The 26199-nt window shown below is 42.0% G+C and overlaps 1 protein-coding gene across 3 annotated transcripts in view; it reads left to right on the top strand.

Moving 5' to 3' along the window:
* GAREM1 (GRB2 associated regulator of MAPK1 subtype 1) overlaps positions 1-26199 on the top strand; it is a 102318-nt gene that overhangs the window by 63062 nt on the left and 13057 nt on the right. Inside the window, exons 1-3 of one of the 3 annotated variants that reach the window (XM_032124345.1) lie at positions 14569-14657; positions 19406-19511; positions 23960-25138. In XM_032124345.1, the coding sequence (XP_031980236.1) occupies positions 19479-19511; positions 23960-25138 (1212 nt within the window). In that variant the 5' untranslated portion in view covers positions 14569-14657; positions 19406-19478. Of the gene's footprint in view, positions 1-14526; positions 14658-19405; positions 19512-23959; positions 25139-26199 lie in introns of those variants that run through there. The other 2 variants (XM_032124336.1, XM_032124352.1) reach the window with 2 other exon arrangements.

Below are 26199 nucleotides of genomic sequence, written 5' to 3'. Positions count from 1 at the left end.
TACTGCCATCCGACGTGCTGGCTCGGGGGAGCAGAAGTGTGTGACGTGACTTGTATGCCTTCATCCTGTTTGGATGTACCACTTGTCTTCTCCACTGTGGAAAATGAAAATAGCCACCTTTTTCCCATGGTGCTGATGCCATGAAGATTTTTTGCCTTTTCTTTTATACCCCTTTTATACCTTTTTACCACTTCTGTATTCTTTGTGCTTTTTGCCTACATTCTTGGACTTGTTTGTCAAGCTAGGAGATGAAACATTTTAGAAGCTTTGTAGTTAGGGGGTCCCAGTTAGTGTGCCCCAGACCCCAAGTCTCTCCAGAACACATTCTGTAAACCAAGGTAGAACCATCCAAGGGAAGGAGCCTCTCATTGGGGAATTTTTGATAGATATGCTAATTAGTAAGACGTATAATGTTATACCAGATCTTCTGGGGGTGTGCATTGTGGTGTGCATTGAGGTGTATTCGACCTGGACGTGGTGCACCTAAGGATCCTTAAAATAAATGCCAAGGTAAAATCCCTTTTTCCCTTCTAACCGTGGTTGTCTCTTGATTTTAAGACCAGGAAAAGGCATCAGTGCACAGGTTTGTCACTTCATGGTGTTTGGCCACTGTAAGGCTCGTTTAATGTGGATCAGATGGAAAGTGTACAGAGTGGTTTTCTGACTCCTGTCCAAGAAAAACCTTAGGTCAGCTGGCATACAGCTTTCTGAGAGCTGGCTCAGCTGAGTCTTCCTAGAGCTGGCAAATGAGCTGCCTCTTCAGCCATGAGGAACCTGCAGCAGGCAGGGGTGGCAACACTGGGGCATAGCATGGTGAAGGGTAATACATGGGTAAGACATCAAGTAAATGCTGTAGGTGTTTAGGCTCCCAGCCACTTGAGCAATTCCAACTTGAAGGGTGGCTGAGGAGGCCAAAATAATACATGCTCAAAGCATGGAGAGTGACTGCAGGGAGGAAAAGTGAATTGCCCTCTTTGATATCCCTCAATCAGAGAGACCCAGCAGACAAAAAGACAAAGATTGTAAACCAGGTTGTATCTGGATTTGCTTAGGGTGGTCACAGTCTCTAGTGATTTAAGTAGAAGTGTTTTGGACTGATTTACTTAGGCAGGCACTGAAGGTGCATGTGGATAAGCCTGTTGGCTGTGGGGCTGTATGTCTGGACAGAGTACGCCATGCCCATGGCTTCTTCCTGTGAACCCTGCACCTACTGCTGGCCAAGCTGAGACCCTCACCTTCAGTGGCAGGGTTTTGGCAGCATGGACACTCTGTCCCCTCAAGGCAGCTCAGTGTGGCGGAAGGAGGTGGCAGACTGAAGGGGTAAAAGAAGTGTTGGTCTGCTTCCTTGGGGCAGGTGACCCTTCTCCAAGTGACCTTCTGCAGCACAGTGATGACTGTGCCACTGCGTGTCTGTCAAGGCCTTGTGTACTGTTGCGTTTTGCTTCGCTGGATATGCAGGAGTACAGTTGAAAAAAGGAAGGAGTGGACTTTTTTGAGGAAAAATGTGCTTCAAAAGAGCATAATGCATGTCATTTCAAAGGCAGGGGTTTTAAGCATCTTTGCCTCTCTGTTTCCTATGTTCAAAAATCTCAACTGAAATAGTCGTTTTCCTGAAAGGAAATACTAAGCTGTCGGGAAAACTTTGTAACAACTCTAGCAGACTGATCTTATGATGGGTTTTGGTTTTGAGTTACTTTTAGCTTGGGATGTCCCAGTTTTTCTGGTCTCTAAGCATTATCTGCCTCCCTTTCTAAATACCTACAGTAACCAATTCTAGTTGTCTGAAACCCTAATATCCTTTTTTCCTGTCCATGGCATCTTTACAGCCTTAAATCTGTGTGCTAAGGCAAACTGTGCAGTATTGATTTAGCTTCGTTATTCAAGGAATAACTTTTTTTTTTAATTGAAGTTTTAATAATATTTTTCCTAATCTCAGAGGCAGATTTAAGATCACCTTGTTTTACAACCAAAGTTCTTTTGCAGAAATTTAAAGCAGAGAATTTCCCTGGAATATTTGCAGCTGCTAATGTTAGCTTTTGTGCTTAGAAATCAGTATGTAATAATATATCTCATGATAATCTAGCAGCTGGGGAAGTCCATGTCCGCTCAGAGACAAACAGACAACCAGCCACTCTGATAATTACCACTTCACAGCACTTTCAGTGAAAGGCTACAATGTGGGATTGGTGCAAAAATGCCCTTCAACGGGAGACGCCCCAAACCAGTATTAGTGGGAAGTTTTCACTAGAAACGCATATAGGAAAAATATTCACAAGTACAACTCTTTAACTCATGAATTATCATTGAGATCAAGAAAACAAAATCCCATAAGTGGTGGTCTAAGAACACTTTTGGAATTAAACCACCCCATGTGTAGTCTGTAGCATTTATTTTCTGTCAAGCTGTTTTAGGCTAGGCTGTCAGCCTCTAGTAACGGGTTTCATTTGGCTCTCAGCAAGCTGGCAGGCATCTTACAAGAGGGAAAAATTGGCTGGGCATTCTGTTTCTTTATACCTTTTGGATTCAGCTATGGTAAGTCGAACTGCCAGAGAGAGGTTTAGATGGTACCCTCCTTATTTAAGGTAATGAAACAAAATGCGTGTGTCGGAATGCATTCAAGAGAACTGAGACAGATGCATATCTTGCTTAGATCTGCATTTTAGATTTATCATCTTTGTTGCTTTCTTGAGTAGCAGTGAAAATTAAATGAAGTGGCAGTGCTGAAGCAATGTGCTCTTACTCATCATCTCTATTCACTCACCTTTTCAGCTCATCTCTTCTTTCCCTTTTTTCCCCTTTTTTTTTCTCCTGGTGACACTTTAGCACATGCTGTGAACATATGCCAAAATGCTCATTCTTAAAAGCTGCCTTCATTCATCTTGAGCTGTTATCAAGAGCTTTGTCTGCTTCGTGGGTAAATTGCACAGCGCTGAATCAATGTCCTCTTGTACTGGAAACCAGACAATTCTGACAAACTCCGTTGCATTCATGGGGAGCGAGTGAAGAGGTGGCTTAGCTCATGCAGAATGCAGGGATCAAAACACCTTCTGCCTCTCAACTGAGGCGGTGATACAAATGTGACTGCTGATCCTAAACCAAAAAAAATTAGAAATGTTTGCTTGCTGCAAGTTACTTTGTATGCTTGATAGATATTCCAGCATTGCAGATGACAGTTTTTGGAGCATAAGCTCCTGCATGTACTTCATCAAGGTGATTTTCAGATCGTGTATTATTTTGGCTCTGCACTTGTTTTAAATTCTCCTTAATGTAATTTTAGCTGTAGCATGAACGTACTTAAAGCTGAATACCCTCCTTGACAGGAAACCTCAGATGAATAAACCAGACCTATTGTGTAATTAAAGAGTTTCTTTGGAAATTGGCTTCATTTTAGTTTTTCAAATGTTGTTTAATTTGTTCCAGAAGTAAAGTGAACTTGGTTTTTTTTCAGAACTTGGTCATGATTGCTGGTGGTCGGAGTATAATAAATTGAATTCCTTCCTAATTTAAACATGTTGTAAATAGGTAAACTAAGGTATCGTCAGCATTGACAGGCATTGACAATACAAAGTGATAGTACCTTTCCAAAGAAAATTGTCTTTTTAACTACATAGAATAACAGCAACTACTCCTTTCCATTGCAGATACACAAATGTTGGGAACTGTTTGAGTGACAGGTTCTGCAGTAATTTGAGTACAATACTTTAGTAGATTTAAGTTGAAGGAGAGGGGAGAAGGGGGAAAAATATAGGCTCTGCTAGAAACTACATATATATTCAGCAAGCAAATGAGATACAAGCTTTGAAACAATAAGCTGCTCTATAATGCACAGACAGTCTTTCAGGATACCAAGCCCCGGCTCTGAAGTCTCTCTACACATTGATGAAAATGTCTAACTGAATGAAATAAGTTTATTCTGTCTCATATAAAGCCCTGTTAAGCTACTGAGAACTGACTGAGCTGCTGACTCAGTCATTGTTCCTGTTTTTTACAACTCCTCCTATTCAGTTAATTAAAAAACCTGTTCCTGAGCAGGAAACAAAAGCACTTTTTATACAGAAGTGATCTATGTGCATTTTAAAGATTTCTGCTCTGTGAATGCACTTTTCTTTAGCTTTGTTTACTGCAGCACAAGTTGCTGCCAGGGGCAGTGCTGTGGATGTGACTGCCCTCCTTGGGCAGTCCTACACTTGGGCCGGGGCGTGTTGCCCATGGGATGGGGTCGGAACCTGAAAGGCACAAAAGACTGCTCAGTGAGCAAGAAGGCAATGAATGGTGCTCAAGTCAGGCCACAGAAACGGGGATACTCACGTGGGAGTAGCAGGAGGAAAAAGATCTGTCAGCAAAAGAGCAGAAAGCATAAAGGATGGTGGGTTTGCAGTTGAAGAAAGTGTCTTTGCACTATGGCAGAAATATTAAGAGTTTGAGTTTTGGTGAGTGTGGGCTTTGAAGCTTTTGCCAAATAAATAAATAAAAGCTGTTACTCAGTATGGCAAAGTTAATGATTAAGCTCAGAGGTTGCTGCTGTTATTTTAGTGAAAGTTTTGACTTACCAAGAAATAGAAGAATGTGTATGAACTTGTTTGGAAGAGCTGCTTTCACTTTGCACATTTATTTTTTAAGAGATGGATACCAAATCCATAAAGCTGTCTGGTGTAAATCCACAACTGGCTTGTGGTTACGATCCCTGGAATCCGTATTGTGGTAAAAATGCACTTCTGGACAACTTAAATCTCTCCCTGTAACTGCCATCTCTCAATTTTTTTAATCTAAGTGAAATGATAGGATTCAGAGCAGGCCTGACACAGAGCCTGGAACCTGCTTGTTTCTAATGTACAGAAGTTGCCTTTCTTCAATGCAATCAAATTTTGATTCCCTAAAATGATTAGCCCTGTTTTCAAACTCATCTGTTTCCCTAAGAATGAAGCCTCTTCCATCTGTCACTATAACATTTTTCTGTTGCCACAGGTGAACACAGTTTCTTTTTTTGAATGCTGTCTGGTTTTTATCTTTCTGTCAGTGCAAAAAATCATTTTCATTTTTTTGAACAAATTTAGACAGTGGAGTTAGAAGAAACTGTTCCACTAGAACTACACTGAACTCAGGTCCTGAAATATTGCTGCCCTCAGAAAATAACTCCAGTTTCTTTTACTGACACTTAACTTGCACAAGAAACTGAAGTTCGCTGTTTAGCAACCAAAATGGCAAGAGTGAAAGGGAAAATAGGGGTATCTTTCTGTGTGGATTTTCTGTGAGGAGGCATCTGCTGAGACAAGGGAAGGATGTCATTGGGTTTCTGTTCTCATTAGGTAGTTGTAGTGCATAATGCCCATGCAGATTATGGCCTACAACTACACTGTTGATGGTGCAGGCATCAGCCCACAGGAAGAGATTTTGTTAATATGTTTTCTCCAAATTATTAATCACAAATTTGTTTTGAAATAAAAGGAAAAGGGATTTTCTCTGTCAGCACTGAGGAGGAAACCTTACACATTCATAATTTCCTGTGATATCAGCTTTAATAAGGTCAGTAATCTGTGGGATAAAGGCAGAATATTTGGATGCTGCTGTGATACAAAATTCCAGCATGCTTGGCTAACCTTTAACAGGTATTCTCATGTCATCCATTTGAGCCTGCTTGAAACTAGTAATATTAGTTTCGAATATTAACCAGGAGTTTATTCAGTTACTCTCATCTCAGCTTTCTTCTGTGCTTTAATTAAATGTTAATCTATTGTAGACAACCTTGTTCGCTTAATGTGTGTATATCTTGGGATGAGTGTACACTGATGATTTGGGAGGAGATCACCTAGCTATGACTAGGTCCAAAGGCAGATTAGGTCTGTGTTGCTTCTTATTTTTAAAGGTATGTGATATCTTTCACTAAAATGGACAAATCTATGGGCAGAGCACTGTAAGGTTCTTTTAAGGGTCTTATCTACCACCCAGTGCAAGGTTTGATGTTCAGTTTGCTTCGACATACTTAAGCTGGATCTCTGCTCCTTTAGGATTGATATTTAGTACCAAATCAGTGTTGATGTGTAAGTGAAAGCAATGTATTAACTTAATAATGCAAGTGTTTAAAATGTGGAAAGAACTGTAACCATATACTTTTTCACCTTTGGTTCATTTTCTTTTCTGGTCATTTTTGCTAGAGGCTTCTTCTAAGTGAAGGATTAAGTTGTCTTTACCTTCTTATCAAGTCTTCCTCTCTGGTGGCAGGCAGTTCCATTGGATGTTCTCATAAGGATCCTGGATGCTGCTGTAGTAGGTCGGAGCCATAAGCTTTCAGTGGCTCTTAAACATTGTCATAACTGCGATCTGCGTGGGTATTATCCACTCCAGTACCAAGGGAATGCTGCTCCTACACACATAAGGAAAGCTTTTGTCATCGGGCAGCTGCTGTAAAATGTAGTCACCTCAGTACTGTTTCATGCGAGCTCTGGGTTGGTTTAGTTGAGCTTTCTGTGACTTTCCTCTCTTTCAATCCCTTTTTGAGCTGATATACACCAGGAGAGCTACCATCTGCATGTGTGTCTTTATAGTCTTACTCTTCAACAGGAGACTTATCACAGCTTTTGTTAAGTCATTAGGAAAGTCAGACAGTGTGGTGCTCATCAGAGTCCTCTGCATGGCCAGTTGAGCGTGTGAACTAATGCACTGCTTGTGGAACATACTCTTCATGTCTGCTGGAAGCATGTGGGAAAGGAAGAAAATTATGCTAATTACAGGTTAGATCGATGATAACCCAGTAAGTTAAATCTAGTTAACTTACAGTCCAGACACTCAAAACATGTGACCCTGTAAAATGGAACATTTCATTGTGGTAATCTTGTATTTGTGATGATAATAACTTATGAAACAAAGGTTGGAGGTTAGGCTTGTTTTCCCTGTCTTTTTACATCATCTGTAACCTAAAATTCCCCCTCTTGCAATATCTGTGAGTTAAATCTGCTTTAAGCTATCATCAGTCACCATTTGAACTGATTTTTCTTTGTTATGCTGCCAACAGAATCTTTTTTTTTTTTGTTATGCTACTTACGAATCATAAAAGTAAGATAAGACAAAAGAGAATGCTAGGCTGTACCATCCCCTTTGCTTTGCCAGCACAGGATTAGAGGGTTTGATTAGCAAGCATTGCGTTGCTGTGTGGGAAACTTGGTTGGATTCCCTTCCTTGATCTCTCAGATGGTGTCTGTGCATACGCACAGGTGATGTGTCAGTGGGCTGATGCTCTGCTTCGACATGTCTCACCAGGTTGTGATGCCTGACTCATTCTCTCTTGGTTGATTGGCTATTTGTGCCATGGACATGACACAGTGAGGAATAAAGGCGTTTAAGGCTTCAAAATCTTCATAATATTTCCAAGAAGTAAAACTATTCATTCTGAAGGGCTCCGTCCCCGTGAAGTGTTACACCATATCTGCTGACTGAATGTGCCTTTGTGCCTTGCCCTCTGCTTTGCAGTGCCATAAGTTTAGCTCCAGTACTCTTGATGAATTCTACTTGTGTCATGTTTACTTAGATCTGTCTCTAGTTCATGTTCCGTCTGGTTTTTTAATACATTCCCAAAATTTCCGGAAGATTGTGTATAGATTGGGACACAGGAGGTCCTCTTCTTCACCCATCTCCTCAAGAAAAAGTATTGACAGGCAGCTCTTAAAAAAACAGAAGGAATATTTTGGTTTCTTATAGCTGTTTCAAGGTGATTATGCCTTAAGAATCAATCATAGCATTTCTAGTTTGTGTCCCAGTTGTCATCCTTTGGAAGCTGTGCACCAAAGATATGCTTGTGTATTTTCCTGTTGTATTCTCCACCCTTTTATAGTTTCCTCTATGCTTTCAGCAGGGTACAATATGAAAATAAACAAAGAAGTTCTTGTTAATAACTCAAAAAAATATCCTCTCTGCCCCCAAGCCATTTTTTGCATAGCTCTCAGAAGCTATCGGTGTGGCAGATAAGGGTGAACCTATGCTGCTGGGTTATCTTGCTCTTTCTTTGACTGAGGGGTTGAACTTACCATAGCACTGCATCCATGTTAGTTTGCTGCCACATCCCAACCTGAGATGAAATCAGTAGCTACTTCAGTGGAGAGCCCTGAGATAACAGAGCAGGTGATTCACTTTCCTGTCTTCTCTGTGGGCAGTGAGCCTGCCTGCACTAGTCCCTTTGTGGACTACTGTCTGCTCCTGCTGTTAAAAACAGCATTCTGTAATTCCATTTGCACTTGCAGTTTCTCTCTGTGCAGTGGGGCTCTGCTGCTCCAGAGGAACTGAATGTGCCTGCACTCTTCTCTCCTCCGGAGAGCTGGGAACAAATGCTCACTTTCGACAAGCTGGAAGATGACAGAAGTGAAGCAAGGCATTTATTTCCCACTCATCATTACTTCTGCATGTCTGCCAAACCCTTTCAGGCTGGCTTAGTGGTAGGTCCCTGGAAGAGCTTCAGTATTAATTTTACACCGTGGTCCCTGTTAGCCACATGATAGCTATGTCAAAGATTGTGATGGGCTCTTCTGTTCTTCCTTTTCTCAGGTCTGGACAGCTACACTGCTAGGACGACACTTCTTGCAACAACAAAATGCTACATTTAGGTTCTATGCAAAAACATATTGGCAAGTGTCAATTTAAATAAAAATTGACTCTTTTTTTAATTGCAGGTAGGCTGAAGTGTTATGATTATAGCTTAATCCATTATTTTAGTCTTTGGTTTGCCATGCTCACTCTTGACTAAGGATGCCTTGTCTAAGGATTAGTTAGGGATGAAATAGCTCTACCGTGTGATCTAGTTGAAGGGAGACCATAAACTGAGATTTCCTTCCGTCCTCCCCCACTAAAATGAGGCATTGAGGAGAGTTGTGTACACAATCAGATAAAGACTATACAGGTCCATCTAAGAACCACGTGTGCTGAAGTGTACTTTTGCTTATGCTCTTCAACTCTGCCCAGTTACATCAAGGATCATCATTTTGTGAAGAAAAACAAAGTAATTTGCTATCACTGTTATGCACAGGAACACTGAAAAATGTAGGCAAGAACTGTCTTTTTCCAAAATTATGTTATTCTGACAGGTAGAGCCTTTCCTTTTTGAGTAGCTCTGCAGTGCTTTGAAATACTAAAATGCAGTCAGCAGTCAACAAATAATACAAAACATAAGCCTCTGCAGTACTTTTGCTACCCTGCTGTGCCGTCTGCACATTCTTGAGAAGCACTGGGCCTTGCATACAGTCTCATAGAGGGCTGTGAGACTACTAAATAATCAAAGCTGCTGAAAGACAATACGGCTCCTGCCTCCTTGGAGAAACATTTAGCAGCTAACACAGCTGAGCAGATGTTTCAGTGACCTTCCATGTTTCCTATTGGTGACATGCTTTTTTTTTTTTTTTAACAGAATTTCTTTTTCCAGCTTTTCTTTTTGGTCTATGAGCATAAATGTGCTCTCATGCTTCTATATCAATGAAAACTTGACTTGTTTGTCCAGCCTGTGAACGCCTGCCATAGATAAAGACTGCCTGGGTCTAGGCACAGTGCAGACACTGTACAGAATGAATGTTTCTGTTTTGGAAACATTCTGGACTTTTGGAAACTGCTGGACTATTTGAGGGTAAGGGGTAAGTCACTGCAAAAACCAGGGGATCTAACATCACAGAAATAACCTGTAGGAGCTGGGTTGGAGTTAGGAACGTGTGTAAGCCTGCAAGAACCTAAGCAGTGCAAGCAGCAGAAAGCTGGAACAGAAAGGGCTGATTAATGCCCCTTCTCAAGCCATTGCAGGGCCAATCTGGCAAGAAGGAAGATAGACTGATCCTCCTGCTCCTAGTGGGTTTTAATAAATGCCTTCATAAACTGGAGAATAAGCACTGGTTTAGGTCCTTCCTTGCCTTTTTAGCTTTCCAGACTCATTTCCACCAGTAGTAGATTTACTGTCTTTGCTGTAAGTACCTTCACAGAGAAATAAGAATTCATAATCTACAGAGATAATATATACTGGGATGAAACTGTTCCAATACTGTGCCTGCCAGAGGCCAGACAGAAAGATAAAGAGATATAAAGCTTGCAGTAGTTGTTCATTTCCCCCTTGCACTTGGCTGCAAAGGAATAGCCATACCTGCTCAGTGGACCGTGCAGGTATAATGAATCTTTGATCTTTCTGAACCTTCTCTGATTTACTACAGAAACATTTCATTATTCTTTTTGTGCTAGTGAGAGAGAGGTGAGCTTCTATAAAAGAATAGGTTTAGCTTTATATTTTCTTTTTTTGTTGTTGTTAAATTCCTAATTAACACACAGTGAAATTGCCCAGTGGTTTGTTCAGGCTTGCTGTCGATTTTGTAAAGCCTCCCAATGAAATTGTGCCCATTGCAAAGTGTAATAAAATTCCACTCTAACATGCAGTCAAGCCGTACTTATGTCCATTAAACTTGTCTTTCAGCCGTGCTGTCTTTGTTTTTTTATGGAGGCTTGAATAGAGACCAAGGAGAAACATAGTAAGAAATTGTCTGCTTCCTCCCCTTTAGTTAGTTAGTTACTGACATCTAGTTCAAATGTTTACTGTAGGCTCCTCTTCAGCCCTTCTTTGTCTCCTTCCAATAAAAAAGTCCACTTTTTTCAATGAGGAAATAAATTTTTAAAAACTGCCTATAAAAAATCTCAAGTTATAAACCCATCTTTTTCAAGGAAGAGGCATTTTAACATCTAGCCCTGACAGCTTCCATGCACAGCATACTTCTTGATTTCGTAACAGGCAGAGATTAATGCTGCCCTTCTATTCTGTGCTTTGGGATCTGTGTGTACTCCTCTGTCGTCAACCTCCTCGTGAACTGCTTATTAGCAGTGAGGGCACAGACAGCTTTGTGTTTGTGAGGCTCAGCTGAAGGACGGGGAGGATGGCACAGATAGCGACACAGACAGCTCTGAGCTTCGCTTTGTACCGAAGCAGAGCTCCCAGTGATGATTTTTTTTTTCTTTCTTTTTTCCTTCTTCCCTTTTTTTTGCAGGAATGTGTAATTCTGCAGTAAAGAGCAGACTCTGCTCCCAGTTGCACACAGCCTAGAGCATTTGTTCTGTGCTGAGGAATTTGGAACCTTTTTTGTAGAACTTTGGGTTGCAAGGAGTAACTGATCATGTCTTGCCATCAGATTGACTGTTGCTAAATACGTAACAGTCATAGAAAAATAGTATTATTATGATTCCAAACAGAGTAACTAGAGAACCTAGAATTAAAGACCACTCTCTCATTCAAAGGGCTGGATGAGTATTGTTCATATCATGTATTACTATTCAGTATTTTGTTTTCCTTCCTCGTTCATGTGAATTCATGCTTTGTTACTGTGCCCAGCTCAGTTCCCACTCTGAAGTGAGAGTTCTCAATGTCTTTCTGAACTAGCAAAATTTTATCACTGCAATATAGCACAGTTTCAAAAAACTATGTAGCTTCCATGCAATATTATATTCACCTCCATTCTGTGCATAAGCATGGAGTGTTAAATCAGAAGTAACTCCACTGAGTTTAGATCTGTCTGAGATGACTTAAACTTGCTGTGGTTTGGGTTTGGGGTTTGTCATTAAAAACTGTAATCACAGCTTGCCTCAAATGGTAACCACAGCCAGGAATCCTGCAAATCAGACCCCTGGATCCCAAACTGGGCGATCAGTTAGGGTTGCATCCCAGTGGCTGTGTCAGTAGTCAAAGAGGATAACAGTCGAGAATAGGCACAGCCTCGGGTCAGCCCATGGTGAAGGGACACTGTGTGACATCTGTTAAATTTAAGAGCATCTTGCCCTTAGTGACCATCTGAAGTACAGTCACTGGCTCTGTGCTCTAGAGTAGTGGTTTTTCTGTGCTGTCAAGTGCTCCCTGGTGCAGCTCACAGTCTCTGCTGCTGCATGTCCTGGCACGTGCTTGACTCCATGTAGGAGGGCAACCTGACTTCACTCATCTCCTCCCACTCCTGAGTTTCTTTCGAAGCAAAGTGGGGTTCTTGGCAGGGAAAGATGCAGCTACAGAGTGCATCTTCCCCTTGGTTAGGCTGTGGCTGACAGGGAAATCCTGAAAAGAGGACTTGCATGGTCTGTGGCAGATTGGGGATTAAAAAGCACAGTTCTCTCTTCAACTCGCCATGTGCATGCCTTGGCATCAGTCACAACGGACTTTCCAGCATCAGTTAACTGAGCAGCTCCCTGCTAATTTTTCAGATTTCCTTAGCCCAAAGGTGTTGGCTGCCTGGCCCCTCTATTGCTTTGCACCAAAAGGGGCTCAAAGTGGACAGGCTGAGGAATTCAGCTTTAGTATGCTGGCATGTTTCTACTGAGTACGTGAAGCATTTTTCCAAATGCTTGTCTGCTGTCAGGTTTCCTGTGGCTACCCATGCTGTCTGCCAGGTGTAGCTTTATCACTCCTACAATTTGTAGTCTTAATCCCAGAGGTACTTCAAAGTTCGTGGAAAAAGAGATTGCCAAAATTTTTCAAGAGAAGAGGGTATGTCTACAATGAAAGTTTTAGATACCTTCAGTGAGCAACTAAACAAATTTACAGGGAAGAAAACCTTTCCAGCTACCAAGCCCAAAACCTCTTCCCTGCTCTGGGCATTCTTCAGCCATGAGTTCCTCTGTGAGCTGCAAAGGAGATTCTGGGTGGTATTGCTAATTGTGCTTTAAGTCCAGCCTCCTTACACAGCTGTCGCTTACTCCTGTCTAAGGTGGAATGCTGCTCGAGGCAGACCTTTGGTCTGACCCAGAGAAGCCATTCCTGCTGTGGTACACTATAGGAAGGGCTTCCTCAGGTCAGACCAAAGGTCCTGTGGCTTCTACCCCAGTGCTGGTCTCCAAAGTACATGAATTGTCTTGGTTGAACTTCAAATCATAGCATGTCCTGAAGCAGACATGAAGTTGGGAAAACTCAACAGATTTTGGAAGCATGATGAAGGTTATTAAAACACTGGAAAAATAGAGTCCTGCGTTGAGAAGTACCAGCATATGTCAACCCTGTTGACAATACGTCAAAGTTACCATGATCACTTTAGAAAGATGAAACATATGGAAGGGTATAAAAGGAAGTCCTCTGCCTTGCAAGTTGATCTTCGGGGTTACAACCACAGAACTCTAACATACTGATTAAAAGGGTGTGCCCCTGGCAGCAGGTGCTGGGGATGGGCAGCAGCACTGAGCCTCTTGCTCTGGCACCTCTCCTGGGGGGTGTTTGAGTGGGTGGGTACATGTGTGTGCACACACCTGGCAGGGGGCTGGGAGCTCTCTCTCATGGGGCGTCAGGGCTCGCTGAGTTTGCATTCGTTTCCTCCTCTGCTGTTATGGGGACTGAAATAGTTCAGTGTGGGTGAATTCTCCAAATGTGTCACAGAAGTCTCAAGCCTGATGGGATGTAAAGGGGCAGCAGGGTGTTGAGCACAAGAATGCTGAAGGAGTGAGAATATATTTCTGTAGGTGGCTGACATCCTCATGTACTGGATGTATTGTAATGAAGCTGAGCACTATTTGGGAACAATAATCCAGTGGCTGCATGCATTGCAAATTTTAAAATGAGACTGACAGGAGTTGCACCAACCATAGATTTTATTCAACCTTTTTCTCATTTTCTGGAGTTGTTTCTTACATGGAGTCTTGTTGAGACCAGCCTTTAACTTAGTAGTAGTTACCATTTCTAAATTTGGAAAGACGACTCCACTGATTTTAAGCTTAAGTCATGCAAACAGTAAACTGTCTAAGCTTTTCTTATCTCTGTATTTATAAAATAAAGTTTTTAAACTTTGTGTTCATAGTGCACACAGGTGATTGATGTGCCTGGCTGTCCCTGGCAGGTCTGCCTGGGGTGGCTCCCTCCATGTTAGTTCTTGCCTTTTACAAGACATAGAAAATAGACAACGTTTTCATGCTGGAGCAAGAAAGGCTTCTTTCTCATGCTCTTCTGAAGGCAGACACCTTCAAAAGAGTTTTAAATGTGTGTGGTTTAATATCTTATGTTCGCTAAAGTTCTCAGAGGACTTAGTTTATGATTAAGGAAAGTTAGATGTTGTTCCATTGTTAGGGAAGCCCAGGGGTAAAAGGGCTTTAGACTACCATGTTTAATAGCTGTTTGATGATGCTAAAAACAAACCCAAACACTTTATGTTTATTGTTTTGGAGTTTTGTAGTAATGGGTGTGGTTTCCTTCTGTAAAACTTTTAATATTAAAGACCCAAAAGTGCTATCTGTACAGATATAACGACACTGAATTAAGTACACAAATGTAAATGCCTCCATTATTATTTACCATTTCTAGAGAGCATGTGACAAACCAATCTTTTTTAATTTCACTTTGACTGCCACACGTTCTTTTCATTCCGAGCCAGTGAAAGTGGGTGTCTTTCATGGCAGGTTCAGGAGACTCTACAATCTTTCGTCTTCTTGTTTGGTTGCTAATAACTGGAAAAATTGACCGAGCAAAATGGTGAAGAAGTTGAGCCAGCAGTTGCCACAGTGACAGTTGTCCAGTATAAATATCTTACAATTCTTCTGTTTATCATCTGTTTTCAGGGCAGTTTAAGCTGCTGGAACAAGACCGAGATATTAAGGAGCCAGTGCAGTATTTTAACAGTGTGGAGGAGGTGGCTAAAGCATTTCCTGAACGAGTTTACGTCATGGAGGAAATAACATTCAACGTTAAGGTAGTCCCTGAATAAATATTTATCCCTGTCTAAATGATTAACTGTTACAACCTTTACGTACATGGCAAGTGAGCAACGGCGCTGAGTGGGAAGTGTGATTTTTGAGACGAATGAGCCTTTAGTGTTCCACATTCAGTGATGGTGCTCTTTGGGATCATTTTTGCAGTCTTAAATCAACACGTCTTCTAAGGGCTCTCCTGCCCTATGGCACTTTGGGGAGCAATCCTGATGATCCATTCAATAATTCATCTAATTAGGATGCTCCTGCCAGATTTTAAACAAATGTTGTTTGTTGCCCCCTTTCTCCTCCCCCTCCAGCAGTCTGAATTTCATTCTCTGCTAAGCAGCAGCTGCTCAAATCCCTCTCCAGAAAGCCTCATTCTCAGAGAGCACACAGGGTGAAATGATGGGGTTGCTTGTCTCAAAATTACTGCAGCTAAGTAGCATTGTGAATAAAATAACAGAAAAAAAGAAAAAAAAGGCACAGTTGTTCTGCGTGTGTGTGTGTGTGTGTGTTTGCATGTGCATAGCTCTTTGGCTCATCAAAGGGTCACTGATCCCACGGGAGGGCTTGCTGTCACCAAACACACTGCAGTGCCATGTCATGAAGCAGTGAAGACAGAACTCGTTCTTCTTTGTCCTACATGTGTGACACTGCACAAGGTAGGTCAGCTCTGCCATGAGAGCAGAGTGGTCTTCAGGCTTATCTGGTTTGTTTGAGCAGTGACACCATCTCAGACTAGCAGAAGAGCATCCTAGAGCTGGGGTGCAATGGTGTGGATCCACATCGTGTACCCTACAGGGGAAACTGGCTGATACTGCTGGTGCAAAACCAGTCTGGAGTTTCCTGGTCCTATGTGTATCAAGATGGGCTTTGTATAGAAACCTTTTAATGGCTTTTTCCTGTTTCTTGCACTGCTGCAGTTGGAAGACACCTGCTAGTTCACAGTTTTTATAGGTGTAAGTGCAAGAGCTCATCAGTTAATTTACTCAGTGACAGACTCACACCTTGCAAGACAGTAGTTTGTTTTCATTTGTGCTCTGCATTAACCTGAGCCTATAAAACAGAGGCTTTTATGAATGAAGGCTACATGAGAAAGTTGGAACACTTCTGTATCTTTAGGCAAGTGAACAAGAAAATTTCATTTCTGCTCAGAAAAAATCCTTTGGACTGCTAGCCTTATCCAGTGCTGTGCTATTATTTCTCATTTGATCAGTGACCAAACCAAGAGAATGGCACAGTAGAATGTGCAGCTTTGATTTTCTAGTGCAAAAAGTATTTGTCTACAGACTTGTTTAAACATAAAATGCCATATCTTGAGTTTAATATGAGTGTTTTTAAAACTGTTTGTCACATGTAGCAAACTGAGAAATAAGCAGAGCTTACTGTTAGATATCAAATCCATTTTTAAAAGGTTTTATAGTGATACTCTTTAATGTAAATAACAGTAGTAATAATCCAGGTTTAACCTAGTTACACAGTTATCTTGGCAGTATTCCTCTTGGCAGTTTTTCCAGTTTCATAGAAGTCTATTCCAAGGTTATCATCTTCCAAAAAATAAATGAACTTAGCAGGATTTATTAAAGTGTTTAATAACCCTTTACATGCAAGAGAATTATGTACGCTAAAATTTTAATATAGGAGAGGTTCTGTCAAGCTGATTAGAGCAAAGGGAGGAATACTAAGTATGGTTGATTTCTGTCCAATGCAGCATGCCTGTTTAAATTCAGAAAAGAGTATCAGAAGGTAGCTAATCTGATATAAAAAGAAAAAAAATGCCTAAAATATCTGATGAAGTACTTAAGATGAGAAGGAGCTCTGAAGTCTGGGAATTCTTTCTTGTTCTAAACACTGAAGTCTTCAGTGGATAATTTTTGAAGAAGGAGCCTGTAGAGTTACCAGGTGACCAGTCAGTCACTGTGTGCTTCTGTTGAGGTGTGCCTGCATGTGCCAGTACACCACGGTTGTGGCTCCACTTGGTGTGAACCTTGCTCCTGTGTGTAAATCCTTGGCTGCTCCAGCAGGATTTCACAGCTACCGCTGCCCTTCAGCAGGCTGCCTTCTCGCTGCAGTGGGCTGCAAGATCTTTTCTAAGGGGCTTACTTTATTTTTGCTTCTTGTAATAATTGTTGAAGGGAAAAATCAGCCACGTTATCCTGGGGAGGTAGGGGAGATAGTTCTCCCTTCCTTCCCCATGGTTTTGCAGCTGGACAGGCTTTCTGGGCAGTGCCCTGAGGCAGGGGGTTGAGGACCTGCCGGGTGTTTGAAGGACAGCTGTAACATGTGTCAGCAAGTGCAGCTAGGAGGGAAAGGTGGAACCACTTTTCACAGAACAGCAAACAAAAATTTTAGGTTAAATAAAACTTTCGTAATGGCTTAAAGTACTTAGTAACTTTTTTGTCCACACGTACTGCACTTAGATACCCAGTTGGTTATCTCAGGTGGTGGCCAGCAGCATCTACACGCACAGCAATTTGGAGCATCCTGGGAATAAGTGAATTTCACTCAGTCAGTAGTTTAATCTGTTCCTGATTGAAAATTAGAGGTATTCTGTTCTTTCTTCACTGACCAGATAGGTGAGAACCTTTTTTGTATTAATATTCATTGCGTAATTGAAGAAGATTTTATTTATGTTACAGCATTATGCTACAATGAGAATTTTTGATTCTCTATTACTAGGAACAAAATACTAAGAAGGTTGAGCTACCCCAGGGCCCTATCTTTTGCTGAAGCAACAGCAGTAGATTTCTGCTCTCCACTGCTCTGGTCCCATACAGATGGCAGTGTGTACAAACACCCAGGAAGCTATTTGCACTAACACTTGAAAACAAAACAAGGAACAAATCCTCCACATCATACTGAGGGTAATTCACAAAAAGTTCTCTTAAAAAAGCAGCAGTATTGTCTGATAGATTGAACATTGGACAAGCTGGGAATTCCTTCACTCTAAAAACCAGCCTACTTAGTGTTGCAGGACCCTTCAGATCTTCCACAATAATGTTTTTGTCCTGAAGACATCACTTGGTCTCTCTGGAGAGTCTGTGAAGCTGTTTGCAGACACTTTCCAGAATGGAGAGGTGGATTAGTAAATTAGCCTTATAATGATAATTTTCTTACCCATCAAAGACACTGTATGACTGGTTTGAACTTTTGATACCTGATTTGTTCATCTTTTTTTATGTAATCCTCTCTTCACAGTGATTTAACCATGTTGGCCCATACAGTGTGCATTTTGGCAGAAAGAAATCTGTAGTGAAAACTTTGCTCTTCCCCCCCCCCCCCCTTTTTTTTTTTGGCAGATGTTAGTGCAGTACAGTGCAGCAAAATTGATCTCCTGATTGTAATTCTAATGCCTCTGATAAACGCACCCTGAGTTGCCATAAAGCACATATATAGTAGGTTGTAACCTACGGTGACATTCTTAAGTGCTGCAGTAGTGACTTTCTTGAAACGAGGTGGTGTGTAGGTTTTGGCTCCAGACTTTCAGGCAATTAATAATACTTCACCTCAAGAATTAGTGCTTTAGTGGCCTTGTGGCTTGATGCCAGCCTTACGAAGCAGCAGGACTCAGCTCCAAGAGGTTTGGGGTTTTTTCTTCTTTTTCCCCTTTGCCCCTGGTACACACGGGCTCGACACCTCGGTGTCTTGCACTGGCAATGCAGTGCTGTGGCTGCCTCTTTTCCTCTTGGAGAAAGGTGGGTGGCTTGAGTAAGAGAGAAACAAAGGAAGCAGAGCTGCTGCTGCTGCATGCCTATGTTGAGGTACCTGTGAGAGGGGTCCTGCTCCAAAAGGAGCCTGCATGGCTAGTGCCATTGCCTCAGTGGCTCCTGACGTCCCACATAAATAGATGCTCCATGTTACAGCTTTGCAGTGTTACCTGCCACGTTTTGGGTCAGTTTTAGAGCACTGATTTATTTGAGACATCCTTGAAGAGCATTGAAGCCAGCTGTTAATGTAGCAATTGGGCAAAGTCGCTCTTATCCCAGAGGGAAATACGTGTATGCTAGCATGAAGACTTTTACTTGCTGATTCTGTCTTGGGAAACAGACATTTATAGAAGAAAAATGGGATACTGTTTCACTGAATTTAGCCAACTTCCTTGAAAAAGTTTCCTCATTTTTTTGTCTGCTAACAGCTCTTCTGAAGACTATGTTTTACATTTTAAAAATCTTTTTCCATTTTTGTGACCTGTAAAAAAAAAAATGTAGCTAGTATATATTATCTATTAAATATATGCGTAGTGCTATGATTGGTCCCTTGGCTCTAATAGTAAAAACCATATGCTGTAGCTATGAATCAGAGACCTCACAGTTACAAAGACCTCTACCAAAAGAAAAAAATCCTCATTGTATTTTTAAAGTGAATGCAAAGCTTGCATTACTCTAATAAAATCTAGCAGGTATACCAACCAATATAAAGCCACAAATCATTTTTATAAAAGTGTTCATATGTGTCCAAGTAATTAAAGACTTTTGCTTCAAACTATAACAAATTAGAATAATTGGAGTCAAAGGCAGCATATTGACTCAGGTGCTACCAAAATCTATTATTCCAAGTTAGCCTTTCCTTAAGCAAAAGGAAGAGTATACCTGAGCTTTTCCAAAAGAACGTTTCCTAAATAATCGTTCCTTGCTTCCCTGATGCCTGTCTTCTGCAGGAGTTACAGTTGGCTTTTCAATGTTACTGAAACTGCTTGAGTCTTAAAATATAAAATATTATAGTGACTTAACCCACTGCTGTTTTGCAGTGTGTTTGGTAATGTGTCTGTGTGCCTGTAACCTTTCTGGTCAGCATCCTGGCATCAATAGTGAACAGGTAGTATGGATCAACATCTGGCAGTCGGAAGGGAGAAGGCAAGTACAACAGGGAGGAAGTTCTGGTTCTGTGGGTCTTCTGCATTCATTGTTCAGCTTGAACATCTACTAGAGATTCTTAGATGGCTTTGGAGTGTAGTGTGGCAAGCACTGCCTCTTTCACAAAGCTGGGAGCACTGGTTATTCTCACCTGTTTCCAATGAAAACTGGCTGGGAAGAGCAAAAGAGGGGCGAGAGCAAAGTAAAACTGCAGGAGTTGCTCTTACAATGCATGAAACATTATTGTTAGAATGTATAAGCCCTCCTTGGATATGTGATGCAGCTGAGTGAAAGCTTCTGGGGTGTTTTCTGCCTTCTGCAGCATTACCTCTTTTCCAGAATTATTATGAGACTTTAAGAGTTTGCCACAAAAATGTATGATTATTTCTGCTCTAGTCTGTGATCTAGACCACCTTAAGTCTGCCACTGTGCGCTGCTGCCTTCTGTCCATCAGGTACCAGCGATACGCTGTGTCCCGCCCACCAGCTGGGACCTGCCACTAGCAGGTCCAGGTGTCTGAAACAGCGCAGGGCTCTGCTACACCCCGCCAGCAGCTGCCTAGCAGGAAGCAGAGGGTGCCCAGAGAGTGCTCTCAGCAGGGCTGAGAAGATGCAAATCCTGATGGGTTGGTGCTGAAAGCTTAGAGGGTAGAGGGGGATGGGTCTGGTGTGGGGCTACCCATTCTGCCTTCTAGGAATAATTTATGATATGCACTTTGATGTTGTCTATAAGTGTACTATTTGGCATAGAACCATAGAATCATTTAGGTCGGAAAAGACCTTTGAGATCATCAAGTCCATCCATTAACCCAGCACTGCCAAGTCCACCAGTAAACTATGTCCCTAAGTGCCACATCTTCACGTCTTATAAATGCTTCCAGGAATGGTGACACAACCACTTTCCTGGGCAGCCTGTTCCAGTGAATGACAACCCTTTTGGTAAAGAAATTTTTCCTGATATCCAATCTAAATCTCCCCTGGTGCAACTTGAGGCCATTTCCTCTTGTCCCATCTGTTCTTAGGAAGTGCTCTGCATGGCTGATTCCTGGGCTTCTGGAGGCCCTGTGAAGTTCACCCAAGGCAGTGTAAAGCTGAGCTAAAGTCCATGGCTCTTTGTTGATTTTTCTGTAAGTTTTGTGGCTGTTGATAAAGTGAAATGTTTGAGTGAACAAAACAGAGCAAGTCTGACTTTCATATGTCATTGCTACAAGGACAAAGTAAAGATCATTTAGCTGTGTAATCTGCAAAACAGAAGCTGAGTGATATCTGTGCACTGTTACGTGTATTGAGAGAGAGGTATATATTATATGTATGGTATATCTTTTTGCTAACATTCTGGAATACATATTTACCTACAATTTACCTACCAATTTTAAAGTATAATTAGCCTGCTGGGATGTATCAGCAGTCTTAACACCACCATAGTAGAATTTAGCGGATAAATTTGTGCACTCTTAGACTTCTAATTTCACATTTTCAGTTTTTATTATAATTTTGGACAGCAACTAATACCTTATATTTTTGTTTAGAAGGAAGAATGCAGAACAGTATTTTTCTCAGAGTGCTAAACTAGAACTATGGCCTCATCTTTCTTTTCAGAAAATATCATAGAATATACTGAGTTGGAAGGGACCCACGAGGAACATTGAGTCCGACTCCTTGCCCTGCACAGGGCACCCCAAAATCACACCATGTGCCTGAGAGCATTGTCCAAATGCTTCTTGAACTCTTGTCAGGTTTGGTGCTGTGACCACTTCCCTGGGGAGGCTGTTCCAGTGTCCAACCACCATCTGGGTGAAGAATCTTCTTCTAATATCCAGCCTAAACCTCCTCTGACACAACTTCAGGCCATTCCCCTGAATCCTGTCACTGGTCACCACAGAGAAGAGATCAGTGTCTGCCCCACCACTTCCCCTTGTGAGGATGTTGAGGTCTCCCCATCTCCTCTACTCCAGGCTGAACAGATGAAGTGACCTCAGCCAGTCCTCATACAGATTCTCCTCAAGGCCCCTTCACCATCCTCATGGCCCTCCTTTGCATGCTTTCTAAGAGCTTAATGTCTTTTTTATATTGTGGCACCCAAAACTGCCCCCAGCACTCTACACCCCAGTGCAGAGCAGAGCGGGACAATCATCCCCCTTGACCAGCTGGTGATGCTGTGCCTGATGCACCTCAGGATACCCCTGGTTGGCCCTCCTGGCTGCCAGGGCACTGCTGACTCATGTTCAACTTGCCAGTAACCAGGACCCCCAAGTCCCACAGTGCCGCTCTCCAGCATCTCATTCCCCAGTCTGTAGACACATCCAGGGTTAAATTCAGCCTTTTTTCACCTGTAATTATCCTGTGACTATATTTTTTAACAATGAGAAAATGGTTTTTGGAGTTTTTAATTGAAAATAATTTTGTATTTAAACATGCCTGTTGACTCTCAAAGTCCATTTGCTACTTGGTTGGTTGAAATGGATGACATTAATAAGTAGCTGCTCCGCAAGACCTTCATTGTGAATCTCAGCCGTGTAGTTACGTCTGTGGTTTCACATCTGACCCACTGTTTCCTCCTACAGTGGCTTGTTTGTTTGTGAATCACCAGGGAACTGTAAGTTGCCCGAGGAGGAGCTCCCAATGCTGTAGGTTGTGCCACCTCCCTCGCTCCGGACAGTGTCCCACAAGTAGTGAGGAAAAGCTGTGATCATGCAGCATCGAGTGAAAAGTCCAACAGTGTAGCTGGCATTATCAGAGCAGCCATTTGTGGAGACTTGTTGATTCTAGAAACCAATATTCTTAGAGAAAACGCGCTCTCAGAAAGAGAAGGGGGGGATTGCGTGGTACAGGCACGGAGCCCTGTGTGTCCTCAGTCCTTATCAGCCCCTCGAAGGCGGGGCTATGTGGCTGCAGCTCCAATGCAGCGCTCTGTGACAGTTTGAGGAGAAACCAGCAATGAACGTCACACAGGCGTTATCAGCAAAAAAATCCCGAGTGCTTTCCTTTCACGTCGTGGTGTTTCAAAATGCTGTCAGGCCAGTGGTGCAAACTGTGAATGAGTATTACGTACCATAAATCCTAGTAGTTTCCTGGATTAGACCAATTAGTGTTTGTTTAGATAATTCAGGGTTTGAATGACTTCCTCTCCGGAAACCCCAAGCCTGAAGTGCTAAGGCGGCACACCTCGCCTGCGCTCCCTGTGCAATTGCTCCGAGAGGCTTGCAGAAGATAATCACAGTTCTGCAAATATGGGGGAATTGCAGGTCATGTCTTACAAGAGGAAGCATTATTCACAGCGCTTGTCAGTTATTAACTTACTGGAATTACAGCTTTCATTTCATGCAGTGGCTATTGTGTGATGATACCAGGGTTCAAAGCCTGGATTTTGAACTTCACTCAAGTCCATGAAGTCTTTAGGGGTTTCAGAGGTGAGGAAGGGATATACAATTTTAGCATATGTTTTCATTGGCAATTTCTTTAGTATGTTTGATATTCTCAAATAAAATGGTCTATAACAGATGAGTAGTGTTTATCTGGTGCACCTTCATTTATGAGTAGGAATCTGCTGCTACCAAAGAATTGGGTGGGTTCTGTTAGGTCCCTGGAAAGGGCTTTTCATGTTAAACCACTCAAATATGAGGCAGAGCAATCTTGTCTATAAAGAGTTATTTCGGTCTTAAGGAAATAACTTCAGGAGCAAATGAGCCTTGGACATCTGTTTTGTTGGGTTTTTTCTCCTGGTACAATTTCCATACTAGAAAAGCTCACACATGGCTGTGCATATGTTGTTTAATCTCTTAAATTGCAATTATGATCAAAAAATGAGGAAGGAAGTCTATGACTAGGAGAGCAAAGCGGGGGGAGGGGGGTTAGGCATATGGGATAGACCAATATTCTTGATTTCTCATTCAGGGAATAGATGTCATCTGTCATTCCCCCTAGCCTGGAAAAGATTATATCAAAGGGATATGCTTCATCTGTAATGATGAGATCACCTTTTCTGCTCCTCAGGGAGCTGAAGATGGTGAAAGAAGTTTGTTTCCCTCAAGAGCCTGGCAAATAAGTTCTAGCAAACAGCAAAAAACAAGGGTGTGGGGAAAAGATACCCAAGGGAATCCAGCCATGGTCTGTCATAGCTGTATGACACAAGCGGCTGTTCGAACTGTTGGGATATGTGGATTTGCCCTTTCTTTAAAAAATGATAATGTTTGTTCTCATGCCTTCTTTGGCAGTTTCAGATGGCTCTTTCCTCTCAAGTAAGATGCAGGAATGTGCTGAACAATTTTAAAAGCTTACTTAGCTGAGCTTTGGGTTAAACACCTTGCACTTGACCAGTTGGCTGTTCAAATAAAGTTACTTTCGTTTTTTCCAATACATAGTATTGTAAGTTCAGTCTCAAGAGATTTGATGTGATTGAAGTATTGTCTTCATTGGGGGAAAACCAAATTTTTTATTATTATTTTGCAGGTAGCTTCAGGTGAATGCAATGAAGACACTGAAGTTTACAACATTACCCTTAGTACTGGGGATGAGCTCACTTTAATGGGGCAAGCAGAAATCCTTTATGCAAAATCTTCTAAGGAGAAGTCACGGCTCAACACCATCTTCAAAAAAATCGGGAAGCTTAATTCAATTAGTAAGCTAGGCAGAGGCAAAATGCCCTGCCTCATCTGCATGAACCACAGGACCAACGAGAGCATCAGTCTCCCTTTCCAGTGCAAGGGCAAGTTCAGCACTCGCAGCCCACTGGAGGTGCAGATGCAAGAAGGGGAGCACACAATTCGCAATATAGTAGAAAAAACCAGGCTGCCCGTTAATGTGACAGTGCCGAGTCCTACACCAAGAAACCCTTATGACCTGCATTTTATCCGTGAGGGGCACAGGTACAAGTTTGTCAACATTCAGACCAAGACTGTTGTAGTTTGTTGCGTGCTTCGTGGAAACAAAATCATTCCCATGCATTTTCCTTTGCACTTGACTCTTCCAAAATTTATTCTACCTGATAGTGTGGTGAAGGGGGAGCTGTGGCACGAACCCCTCATCCAGCACTGGTTTAACATATGCCAGGAACAGTTTGACATAGACGAGTATTCTCGTGCCGTGCGAGATGTAAAGACTGACTGGAACGACGACTGCAAGAGCCCGAAGAAGAGCCGGTGCACGGGGCACAGCCACGTGCCAAACTCCCTCAGCTACGCGCGGGACGAGCTCACGCAGTCCTTCCACCGGCTCTCCGTCTGCGTCTATGGCAACAACTTGCATGGGAATAGCGAGGTGAACCTCCACGGCTGCAGGGACTTGTGTAACGAGTGGGCCCTTTTCTCTCACGATGCTCTTCAGTACCAGGAGTCGGGGGACAGTAGCAGTGATTATCTTTTCCCTGAAGTTAGCGAAGAATCGATGTTTCTGCCTATGAAATCAGAACTTCCTTATGAAGAGCTCTGGTTGGACCAAGGGTCTGGAAAGGGTGGTGATCAGCCTCTCTCTTGCTCGCTAAGTGAGAAGAACAAGTGTGACAACTACAGAGGATCCTTCCGATCAAAGTGTGGTACCGCGTCTCTTCCTGTGCCTGCAACTATCGGAACAACCACAAAGTCTTCAGATGTTTCCCTACCTCCACCTCCAGTGCCTCCGAAATCAGAAGCAGTAAGTCAGGGTTATTTATGTTTGTTTCTTTCTTTCTTTAGGTGGTGAAGAGTTTGCATGCAGATCTTTTTAGGAAATACTTGGTGGAGGGGGAAGGGCACATACAGGGCAAGAAAGCAGTCAGACTTTGCAAGATGTGCAACTTCAGCTAGTTTCCTACTGTGTGTAAGTCATGCCTTAAAAATCACAAGAGTATATTTAATACTACTGATCTAGTAGCTTAATCCTGATACTTTCAGGTGATATTTATTTTGGGTTTCTTGCTCACACAAACAAGGTCTAAGAATTGCTGAGTCACTTCATTCTCTTGCTTTCCGCATCATCTCTCCATGTGACCTCCATGTCTTCTCATACTTTCTGTGGCCAAAGTGTGTGGGGCATGACCACACACACAAACTGCCTCAGATGACCTTAGTGTGTGTCTTCAGTTAACAGGCTCTGATAATGAGAACAGCTATAATTTTTACAGATTTGAAGTGTTTGTTAATGAGAGATTGTCTTCTCTACTGTGAGCCTATAGCAGATATTGAAGAATATTGTGGCACTATCCTCAAGGAAACTTTATCGAACTAGACCTTAACTAATCATTCTGTACTGCTTATTGAAAGAAAATATGTTTAAATAGGAGCTCTGCAGAATTGATAAATGAGCCTTCTAGTCAGTTTTAAACAGAGCATGTTTCCTGGCCTAAGGTTTTTAATGAAAACTCATGGGAGAAATCAGTTCTCCAAACCTGAAATGTCATGGAGACTTCAGAGGAAAAATGCAAATACGTTTTATCAACAGGAGCTTATGTGGACTGGCTGGAGAATCCACCTGTTATGTGCTCCCTTGACATAGTCCTAAACACTATTTAAAAAAAAAAAAAAAAGAAAGGAAAAAAGAAGGTTCCCCAGGAAAGACTGTCTAGCAGTCTTTAGCAAAGTGTCAGTGATACATACTTATATTGCATTAATCTTGGTGGATATCATTTATCAAATTTGTTTTGCAGGGTTTTTTCTGGAATTTAAAAAAATATATAATTCCTGTTACAAGTTCTGTGGTGATTTCAAGAGCACGGC

Source organism: Corvus moneduloides, chromosome 1 (assembly GCF_009650955.1).
Source record: "Corvus moneduloides isolate bCorMon1 chromosome 1, bCorMon1.pri, whole genome shotgun sequence".
NCBI lineage: Eukaryota > Metazoa > Chordata > Aves > Passeriformes > Corvidae > Corvus > Corvus moneduloides.
Note: the sequence above shows the minus strand (reverse complement) of the source record. Positions and strands in the feature narration are given on the sequence as shown.